The 11,612-nt window shown below is 43.2% G+C and overlaps 1 protein-coding gene across 1 annotated transcript; it reads left to right on the forward strand.

Annotated features, from left to right (window-relative positions):
• Nucleotides 1–220: 220 nt before the first annotated feature.
• On the forward strand, nucleotides 221–6,605 carry zgc:112271 (uncharacterized protein LOC553698 homolog). The gene is made up of 4 exons (XM_056442191.1): nucleotides 221–298; nucleotides 463–527; nucleotides 960–1,057; nucleotides 6,376–6,605. The coding sequence occupies exons 2-4, from the start codon at nucleotides 465–467 to the stop codon at nucleotides 6,473–6,475; spliced, it is 261 nt and encodes an 86-aa protein (XP_056298166.1). The 5' UTR covers nucleotides 221–298; nucleotides 463–464; the 3' UTR covers nucleotides 6,476–6,605.
• Nucleotides 6,606–11,612: the final 5,007 nt, after the last annotated feature.

The following is an 11,612-nucleotide window of genomic DNA, read 5'->3' on the forward strand; positions in this document are numbered from 1 at the left end:
TTTCCCACTGTAAGGCCAATACAACACTCATATCGTGTATACCAATTAATGAATAGAGCTTTATTTCAAACGGCGTCATTTTGTAATTTTTATTTTCGTTTATATGAATCACTATTAACATTTAGTTCGTCTTTCTGCATGGACCTCTAATATTGTGATTCGCTGCTTTAAAAAAATGTGCCCGCCCATAACGTGTACAGACAGCATCTGATTGGTCGATCCTCGGCCAGTGACTGATGCCCACCCCCACGCACGGTGACTGAAATTAGCGAGAACACCGTTTAATACACAACCTTTGGTAATGATACACTTCTACATTAAAACTATTCTGTGGATATGTGAACTGTGATATAGACATGTTAAACTTGAACAGTACTTCGGTGTAAGTTTGCCGACAGTCTCTGACTGAAATGTGTACAGATGCTATGCTCCTAACCTGTCAGAATGTGTTGGTTCACGCAGACATGGCTGTTACAGCGGACCACATCCGGGACAAGCTACTCAAGGAGCTGCCGGCCGTCCACGTGGTAGGTTTATGCTTTCTATTTGTATTAACGTGCATGCTCTAGCTTAACGTGATGCGCGTGTGTTCTGCAGTGAGCAGAAACACACGACACACTGATAGTTGATGTCATATTAGGCCAACAACTAAAGCGCCTCTAGATGTAATGTTTTTCTCAGTGGAGTTTGGTGAACATGTGCAAGACTCTGTTCTAAGCAGCCTGATTTGGTTAAACATTAGCTATAAGCAAAGGTAAACTCATGTCAACCCGGAAGCTGAATGACGCAGCTGGATGTTAGTTACCACAACCAATCACAGACGAGTCCCGCCCACTGGTACGAGTCCGCTTGAGGAGCAGAACGGAGCACATCATCACACACACACACACACACACACACACACACACACACACACACACACACACATCCTCACACACACGTCCATGTGTCTGCTGCAGGATGTGGAGGACACGTCACTCAACAGATGTGCTGCCAGCTACAAGGTCCTGGTGGTGTCGACCCAGTTCGAGGGCAAGCCGCTGCTGCAGAGACACAGGTAGTGCACACGGTAGTGACGCAGTGCATGATGGGACTTTGCTCTCAGACCCGTGGTGTCAGTTGGGTTTGAAAGAAATGACAAGCGGGACAGTAATAACCAGTTTGTACCCGGTCAGTTGTTTAGGACTAACAACTGAAAAGGAAGAGTACGTGTCACCAATGTTCCCTCTAGTTTGTCATGTGTCTGGGTTTACACGCAAGCTCCCGGAGCACACTGAGGACCACAGTGAGCAGCATCAGATGTGCACGCTGTGGCCACACACCAGTATCACACCTGTTCAAAACCTTGGATCATAGCAAGTTACATGGCTTATTAAAAAAATCAAATTACAGCAGCAATTTTCATTAGTTTACTTTTAATATAAGCGATTTGGCCCACTTAAGATGAAAAAGACAAAAATATTGTTGTTCATGAGATGTATAGTATGTTATATATGCAAGAGTCCTGCTTTGGCCTGGCTGAGGGTCCTGTTCTGGACGAAATGAGACATATACAGGACTGTCTCAGAAAATTAGAATATTGTGATAAAGTTCTTTATTTTCTGTAATGCAATTCAAAAAACAAAAATGTCATGCATTCTGGATTCATTACAAATCAACTGAAATATTGCAAGCCTTTTATTCTTTTAATATTGCTGATTATGGCTTACAGCTTAAGAAAACTCAAATATCCTATCTCTAAATATTAGAATATCATGAAAAAGTATACTAGTAGGGTATTAAACAAATCACTTGAATTGTCTAATTAACTCTAAACACCTGCAAGGGTTTCCTGAGCCTTGACAAACACTCAGCTGTTATAAATCTTTTTTTTTACTTGGTCTGAGGAAATATTCAAATTTTATGAGATAGGATTTTAGAGTTTTCTTAAGCTGTAAGCCATAATCAGCAATATTAAAAGAATAAAAGGCTTGCAATATTTCAGTTGATTTGTAATGAATCCAGAATGCATGACATTTTTGTTTTTTTAATTGCATTACAGAAAATAAAGAACTTTATCACAATATTCTAATTTTCTGAGACAGTCCTGTATACCTTTCAGACGTAACATTTTGTTCACATTAAAACATTCACATTTTGCTCAATGACATGTGCTGTCGCTCTTTGTCTGTAAAATATCTAATTACAGTTTTTTTATTAGCATTTCTACTACTCATAAATTATCTAGTAGTAACAGCATATAATGATTAATATCCACAAATAAAAAATCTGAATAAATGTCACTAGAATATGCACACATTTTGACTGAAATGTTACCTTATTTTTCACGTCTGTCCTTCTCACTTCTCCAACGGTTGTCCACGTTGTCCAGGTCGATGCTTCGTCTGCTTCTTGCTTTGACTTTATGTGCATCAGCTGGTCCAAATGTGCCACTTCAAGGACTCACATACTTTGCCATGTGATTGTGGATTTGTTGAACTGACAGCATTGATGCATTCATTTTGATGGCAAGGAAAATATTGTCAATGAGAACTTTAACTTGCTTGGGGTCAGATTTTGTTTTGCGTGACGGCTCGTTCCTTTTCTCTCGGTCTTCTGCGCTCTCCCGCAATAATGAACCAACCCCCTGTCCCACCTTGAGTCTTCGTACAATTCCAACAGCTTTCAAATGACTTTTCTGCTGAATGCGACGCTTGAGTCCAACTCCCATTCAGTCCACAATGTTACCGCTGAAAGCTCATGTGCTACTTTGGCTTCGCTGCATGTTTTGCAGAGTAGATCTTTCTCACTCGCAAAAGACAAAACCTCACCCAGTTTCACCGCTTGTTCTTCTATTTGCACATCCTCCGACAGCCATTCCATCCTAAAAGAACCGCATTTCTTTTTTACTTTGGCTTGGTGAGTGGATGTGTCGCCGGTGTTACACCCCTACTGGTTTTCAAACCTACTGGTTTCCCTACGCGTGCGTGCATTGTGTTCTCTTAACATCTGCAGCGGGGCTCTGTCTCGCTCACCAGATTCGTCACACATTCACAAACATATTGCTGGAGATCTTTAAGCCTCCGTTCATATCCATTTCGGCGATTACGATTGTATAAGTGAGCAGTGCATCACAGCCACGGAGGAAGAAATACATTTAAAAAATAAAAAAGATCGCCCGACCTGGTTTCGATCTCTGTCACGCAAAATGAAACTGCACTCTAAGCCGCGCAGTCTGTGCACTGCGCCACCAGATATTAGTTTCAGCTCAAGTAATTTATATATTCAACCATTACGTCACATCTTTTGTTTCATGGGAACAGTTTGGCGGAGGGGATCTGAAACAACTGGTTACCTTGAGCGGATATTTACACCTTGAAACATGTTTAGCGATGCTTGTTCGCAACGCAACAGCCACACAATACCGACAACAACTAATTGACTTTCGTGACGAGTATATAATGACGATGGTACTGTGAACAGAGATTAGAAACATTGCGAACACTGAACAACAGGAAGAATGGAATACTAGTAATGTTCCATCTACAAAACAATGTAGAACATATTGCTGGAGCTCTTGAAGCCACATGTCACATCTATTTACGATTGTACAAGTGAGCACTACACATCACACATGAAGAAACACATATTTTTATAAAAAGATCGCATCATGATACAAAAATAATATTGATAAACTGTATTGACATAATACAAGAGTTTAGAAAATGCTGCACAGCTGTCACATCTTGCAATCACAATTCCAATCAAGCAAGGACATAATTAGCAACATCTGTATAAAAGGAAACTGTGTCAGACAAACAAAAGGAGGGGAAAAAAGACAAGAAGCTTCGATGGATCCACATATGGTGCAATAATTGCTTCAGTTCAAGGTAACAAATGCATTCCCTTCACATTTCCAAAAAAATTATGTCTGAATATTATTTATAAAAGCATCACAAAACATGTTTGGAAGTATTTGAATATCCGCCCAAGGTAACCAATTGTTTCAGGTCGCCTCGACCAAACTGTTCCCATGACGCATACGAGTTGTGACGTAATGGATGAATATCAAAATTACTTGGCTTGCAGTTAATATCTAGTGGCGTAGTGCATAGACTGCTCGGCTTTAGAGTCGCCAAATTTTGCTTGAAGGAGATCGAAACCAGGTCGTTGCGATCTTTTTTATTTTTTAAAATGTATTTCTTCATCCGTGGCTGTAATGCACTGCTCACTTATACAATCGTAATCGCCGAAATGGATATGAACGGAGGCTTGAAGATCTCCAGCAATATGTTTGTGAATGTGTGACGAATCTGGTGAGCGAGACAGAGCCCCGCTGCAGATGTTAAGAGAACAGAACGCACGCACAGGAAAACCAGTAGGCTTGAAAACCAGTAGGGTGTAACACCGGCGTTGCCCGTTCGTTTCGCCATGATAAGGGGTTGCATCTCATAACTCTGCCGTATTGTTGTTAGCTCGCTAACCTGCATGGTGCGTATGGGCAGGGCACTATCAATGCTCTGATTGGCTGCGGAGCGTAAGTAAACCGTATCGTATCATTGGCTGGACACCTGTCACTCACTGTGTTACATTGAAAAATGGTACACAAAACACATTATTGGTCTAATTAATTAGATTAGATTAGGTCTAATATTAGATATTAATTAATACATTTATGGTGACTTTTATTTTATGCGCTGCATAGATTTTCTTGTGCGCTGAGAATGTGCGCGATTGCACAGGCGCGCAGCTTAGAGGGAACATTGAGTGTAACCATGTCAACCGAAGCTGAGTGTGTATGAAGGCCGCCATGCTGTGCTCTCTGTGTCGTAGTCAATACAAGACCTGTGAAGTTCAGTGACCGTGTTTACATGCATTTGAATAACTGGCTTAGTCGGACTGAAATGGAATTATCCGTTTCATGTAAACACCTTTGTGTTCGACTATGTGCGGTCCGACTACGATCCGATTAACACCCCTGGATAACTCGATCCGAGCCGGTTGATAATTCGACTATCGCGGCATGTAACGGTGAATTGGTTTAGGAACTGGACTTTGCGTCTTTGCGCATGCTTGAGATCCCGCCGCCCTCCTCCCCCCTCCCTCCCATGTCGTGACCCGGAAGTCGAAAGAGACGATAAGTTGTCACTGCCGGGAGCCTGGTCGGCAGAAAACAAACAAACAACGCCATGGAGAACACAAGAGCCACACATGTCTGGACCGAAGAGCAGACAGAAGTTATGATTAATGTATTGAAGGAGTTGAACATACTAAAGTTCATGGTTCTTTCTCGAAATGTTGTTGTTGTTGTTGGTTGTTGTTGGTAGTGGTGAAGAGGTCAAGCGGAAATGGCTGTCTCACCACGAGTTGTAATGAAAACAGCGCCGCCTATCGTATCGGATATGACATGCTTTCAAAGGCCAATGATTCTAATCACTCACTGCCATGTATATTGAGATAACAGCTGATCCCCCAAAAGATAGCAGAGTCCGACTAAAGCAAGATTCGAATTATACCATCATGTAAACCAGGGCTATTCAACTTCAGTAGCGAGTGGGCCGAATAAGAAAATCACAGGGGGTGTGAGGGCCGCACAGAATATTGATGAGTTGTTGACGGGGTGCTAGTGAGAGGCGCGCGCGAGCCGAGAAGGATTGTTGACGGGGGGGGGGGGGGGGGGTGCTAGTGAGAGTCGCGCGGGCCAGAGTTAAACTCAAGCGGGCCGCTAGTTGAAGAGGCCTGATGTAAACGCACTGAATGTCATAGTACAACACATTAAATCCCATGTACATACACTTATCATTTGATTACTGTTATTTGTAAATATATTATTAATCCAGTTTGTTGCCAAAAACTAGAACCTAGAACCTCACCATTAAATGATACAAAAAAATGTGTTTCATAGATATCCAACTACAAGATCGCTAAAGGACAAGTTAGACTAAGTTATACAAACAAACATCATAATATTACTTACAACAGCTCAGATAGTTTGGAAAGATCCTCACACTCTAAAGGTGGAGCGATGTGCTGTTTGAAGTTAAAAACTCAAACTATACACTGAAGAGATATAGTTTTCCAATTTACTTATCTTATTTAATTTTAATTTCTGTTTAAAAAAGAAATAAACCAGCACATACACACCCTGTATCTCCATCCAACCCAGCTACAGACTCTTAAAGGGACAGTGCACCCTAAAGTCAAATGATTTCTATACACCGTTTTCCTATGTCCTGTAGGAACTATGGGAGAAAGAAAATAGCTCACAGGGTTTGGATTATTTTGAGTAAGCAGGTCATGATTTCTGGAGAGAGACGTTGCTTTTGAGTTTTTAAATGCAGTGTTCGATGACGACGTGTGTAGAGCGCACTCCAAACCCGTGTGCTGTCTCAACAGGATGGTGAATACGTGCATAGCAGAGGAGCTGAAGGAGATCCACGCCTTTGAACAGAAGACCCTCACACCTGAACAGTGGGAGAAGCAGAAGTCACAATGACACACACACACACACCACTTCAGAGTTTCTCCGATGAAACCGACCGTGTACTTCTGGGATGTAGAAGGACTCCTACGGCTCTCTTTAAGTCAGCAACATTGATATAAATAAATAAAACCTTTGGCTGCTGCATGTTGTCCTCGTCGTTGTTTCCTTTCGGCCGTCTCTCGTCTGAGTACTGGACACATGTTGAGTCTTTGCCTCTTATACTGGACACATGTTGAGTCTTTGCCTCTTATACTGGACACATGTTGAGTCTTTGCCTCTTATACTGGACACATGTTGAGTCTTTGCCTCTTATACTGGACACATGTTGAGTCTTTGCCTCTTATACTGGACACATATTGAGTCTTTGCCTCTTATACTGGACACATATTGAGTCTTTGCCTCTTATACTGGACACATATTGAGTCTTTGCCTCTTATACTGGACACATATTGAGTCTTTGCCTCTTATACTGGACACATGTTGAGTCTTTGCCTCTTATACTGGACACATATTGAGTCTTTGCCTCTTATACTGGACACATGTTGAGTCTTTGCCTCTTATACTGGACACATATTGAGTCTTTGCCTCTTATACTGGACACATATTGAGTCTTTGCCTCTTATACTGGACACATGTTGAGTCTTTGCCTCTTATACTGGACACATATTGAGTCTTTGCCTCTTATACTGGACACATGTTGAGTCTTTGCCTCTTATACTGGACACATATTGAGTCTTTGCCTCTTATACTGGACACATGTTGAGTCCTCTAACATCATCGTTCTCCACTCTGATGAATTCACATTTCAGAAAGAGAAGCAGCACATTGCAGCACGAAGGGAGAAAATAAATAAATGATGTAAACCAAACTGCCGTCTGGGTTATGAGCTTCTTGAGGGCTGCAGACGGCTTCCAAAGAGCCGTGTTCCGCTCCAGCCTGGCCCTGGAGGCCATGAGGAGACCTCCACTCTCCAGGCTCCTCCTCCTCTGGTCATTTATTTTTGGCCGTCAGAGTGAGGACGATTGATTGGGTTTGCTTCTGTTTCTGTAGAATCTTGTGGACACAGGAACTCCAATTCATCGCAAACATCCAGAGTCTGCACATCTGGAGATACGAGGTTGTCCCTGAACAGCAAGGGGAGGAAAAGAGTGAAGATGTAACTGAGGTGTAGTAAATATGAGTACCGTGCATGTGTGTGTGGTAAATATACTTGGTGACCATGCACATCACATCATTAATAACATTAACCGAAGTATGTGGATATGCGATTCCTTGACGTTGTCTCCAATGAGCAACTACAAGCAGGTTCGTACGGTCATGGAACACCTGGAAAAGTCCTGGTATTTTAAAATGGTTATTACCAGGCCTGGAAAAGTAATCCCAAAAGTTTTGGAAAAGTCCTGGAAATGTTTTATATTCATATGTTAATGTACACAGTTTGATTAAAAGAATAAACATTTATATCAATATTACATTACATTACATGTCATTTAGCAGACGCTTTTATCCAAAGCAACTTACAATAAGTGCATTTCAACCTAGAGTACAAACTAAGAACAACAAGAATACAGGAAGTAACATTTCCTCAACATAGTCGAACTACAAAAGTACCATAAGTAAGTGCTATTTAAGAGCCACTGAAGTGCAAATCTGTGTTTTAATCCAGATATAGTTGGAAAAGGTGTGTTTTTAGTTTCCGGTGAAGCTGTAGAGACTTTCTGCTGTCCTGATGTCAGTGGGGAGCTGGTTCCACCACTGAGGAGCCAGGACAGCAACAGTCTGGATGTAGAGTGATGAGCTCGAGGTGCAGGAGGCACAAGTCGATTGGCTGTTGCCGAGCGGAGCGAACGTGCCGGGGTGTACGGTGTGACCATATCCCGGATGTAGACGGGGCCCGATCCGTTCAGAGCACGGTACGCCAGAACCAGTGTTCTGAAGCGGATGCTGCTCCACCGGTAACCAGTGGAGAGATCGGAGGAGCGGAGTGGTGTGGGTGAACTTCGGGAGGCTGAAGACCAGTCGAGCTGCTGCATTCTGGATGAGCTGCAGAGGTCGGATGGCCTTAGCGGGTCGACCAGCCAGGAGGGAGTTGCAGTAGTCGAGGCGTGAAATGACCAGAACCTGGACCAGAACCTGTGCCGCCTTCTGAGTAAGAAGAGGCCGTGTTCTCCTGATGTTGTGCAGCATGTACCTACAGGAACGCGCTGTCACAGTGATGTTGGCCGTCAGGTTGACTGTCGAGTGTCACCCCGAGGTTCCTGGCAGTCGGGGGGCGGGGCCAACACAGAGCTGTGAAGGTGGTAGTCAGGTCATGGGTGGGGGAGCCTTTCCCTGAAGGAATAGTAGCTCGGTCTTGTCAGGGTTGATCTTCAGGTGGTGAGCAGACATCCACTGAGAGATGTCGGTCAGACAGGCAGAGATTCGCGCCGCCACCTGTGTTTCGGCCGGTGGAAACGAGAAGATCAGTTGGGTGTCATCAGCATAGCTATGGTAGGAGAAGCCATGCGAACGAATGACAGAGCCGAGAGAATTTGTGTACAGAGAATATTTATTCTCCTAATCAAACTATTGTCTCTCATTCATTTGTCTTATTTAAGGTATATTAATTACTTGTGTATACATTGAGATTTTACAATATATTTGGTCAAGGAAATTTAGTTTAAGGTCCTGGAAAAGTCCTGGAGGTCCGTAGGTCAACATGAGTATGAACCCTGAGCCACAGCACGGTAACGTCTCTGAAACTCAGTGATAGGGCTGCACAATGAACTGAATAACAGCCCCCATCACAGTGGATCCCATCACAGTGGATCCCATCACAGTGGATCCCATCACAATGGATCCCCATCACAGTGGATCCCCATCACAGTGGATCCCATCACAGTGGATCCCATCACAGTGGATCCCCATCACAGTGGATCCCATCACAATGGATCCCCATCACAGTGGATCCCATCACAGTGGATCCCCATCACAGTGGATCCCCTCCAGAGGAGCCGGGTGGAGGCCACACACCGGTCTGGTGATCCCTAGACCAACACATCGTCCTTTAGGGGATAAACCTTCCTGAGTGTTCCAGAGCAGAACCATGGCTGTACATCACCGGTGAAAACACACAGAATCACCAGAAGAAGAACCTTGTTCTGAGTCTTATTCTGGTCCTGGTCGTGTTCGGGGGCCCCATGAAAGCCCAACAACAGGTCCATGTGTGTGAAGCTTGAGCTGCACAACAGAGAACAGGTCTGTAGCCAAGAGAATACATGAATATATTTACAATACAAATCATTGGAGAGCACAGCAAATGTATTCCCTGTGTGTGTGTATGTGTGCGTGGGTGTGTATGTGTGTGTGTGTGTGTGTGTGTATGTGTGCGTGTGTGTGTGTGTGTGTATGTGTGTGTGTCTAGTGAAGCTCATGAAGCAAAGAGGTCTCCATGAGGTGGTACTAAGAGCCCGGACCCCCCACGTGGCCCTGTGATTGTCGGGGTCACACATCACAGCTGTCTGCTTTGTCTTTTTGGGCGAACACACATTTGTGATTGTTTTTCTGTCCTCTGGGGATCAATAACACGGACTGCACAGAAGTGGAAGCATTGATATCATTATTTAGTGGAGAGGAAATCTTCCGCACAACAAAATATCCTTAAAAAAACTATGATTATCTTTGTTAGAAACATGTTGCATGTTATTTTCACTATATTTGTTTCAACCAATCAGAGGTCAGTAAGTAAACACTGAACATGCTTGTGTGTGTGTGTGTGTGTGTGTACATGTACATCTATCTTTGTGAGGACCAATGAAGAGCTTTACACCTTCAGAGTGGGGACGTGTTTGTAAACGAGGAAAAGTGAATTAGATTATCAATATCAATATGCACTTTTATTAGATATAAAGTAAGCAATGGCCGGAAAACGGAAAGCCATCTTCTTTTTCTTTGGATTTGACAGATTAGCCGCTGCAGTAGCTCACCGCTGCCCTCTAATGTTTGCTATTAATTATCCTTTTTTTCCCTACAGAGCAGATATTCCATAATTAGTTGTATTATGTTAGTTTACTTCCAGTGTAAGTCTCTCATGAAGCGTGCAGAAGAGAGATGGCCGACGATGAATCAAACCAAAAGTAAACAATGGCCCGATTCATCTTTTTGTTTCTTGAGTTCTGTACGAAGGAGAATACTATTAGAGCATTATTATTATCATTAAATATATACAGGGATAATTGTTGATATTAATCAAAAGAAACATTGTGAAACCATTTTTGTCCACATCGTCAAGCTCTAGGCAAGGGTTGGCAAAGTTTAGATAAAGGGCTCGAGACAGATATACATACCTGTGTGTGTGTGTGTTTCCAGCTGAAATACATTTGATCTGTCTTTGTGAATAAATACATAAACATGGGTTGTGGCTAAACTGTGGGACCGTTCCGTGGGGTTTATCTCTAAGCAGTCCACAGGTCTCGCTCCATGGAGAGTGATGACTGGTTTTCTTTTGATGAGGAACTGGGACTTCAAAGAAGACGTTGGATGTGAGCGTCCTCCCTGATCTGGAGTCAGTGATGAGACCTGGTCCCATGATGTTACACATGTGGGAGAAACCCGGTTTCATCTCACGTTAGACACAAAGAAATAACTTGTGTTCAGTCGTCAACGTGTCATTTGCATCCACACACTTACAGCGGGGTCGCTGATTCAGCTGAATGCTGATTGGATCGGTGTGAACATTACTTCCACCACTTACCCTCCCGAGGCCCGCTAATGGAAGAACCGACGTGGGGGAGTTTATCCGCCTCTCTCCGGGGTTGGAGAATGACATTAACCTTGTAATTTATACACCCCGCCCCCCCCCTGTGAGTAACAACAGTAGCAGATGGAGAAACTAAATAGAATCATGGAAAGCAATTTCATTCCAGCCACCTTATTCTGCTTTGGAAACGCATCTTTGTGTCTCGGTTTCAGCCCCTTCTGATCCAAAATGGCCTCCAGGAAGTGAAACATGGTAAAGCGCTGGCTCGGCGAAGCAGAGCTCGATGACGGTTATTAAATGCTGGTTATGTCGTAGTCTAATATGTGATGAAATAACCATTTGATACTCGGCCAGACAACAGAAAGAGACAGATGTGTAAGAGAATATGTATATTGAGTATTTTTCCACCCG

This window comes from Pseudoliparis swirei, chromosome 21 (genome assembly GCF_029220125.1).
Source record: "Pseudoliparis swirei isolate HS2019 ecotype Mariana Trench chromosome 21, NWPU_hadal_v1, whole genome shotgun sequence".
Lineage (NCBI taxonomy): Eukaryota > Metazoa > Chordata > Actinopteri > Perciformes > Liparidae > Pseudoliparis > Pseudoliparis swirei.

What these genes read in the sequence shown, in the direction of transcription:
- zgc:112271 (XM_056442191.1), top strand. Translation starts at nt 465, where the DNA reads ATGGCTGTTACAGCGGACCACATCCGGGACAAGCTACTCAAGGAGCTG. An exon ending in AGCTGCCGGCCGTCCACGTG is followed by an intron (nt 528 to 959) that starts GTAGGTTTATGC and finishes TGTCTGCTGCAG; the next exon opens with GATGTGGAGGACACGTCACT. An exon ending in CCGCTGCTGCAGAGACACAG is followed by an intron (nt 1,058 to 6,375) that starts GTAGTGCACACG and finishes CTGTCTCAACAG; the next exon opens with GATGGTGAATACGTGCATAG.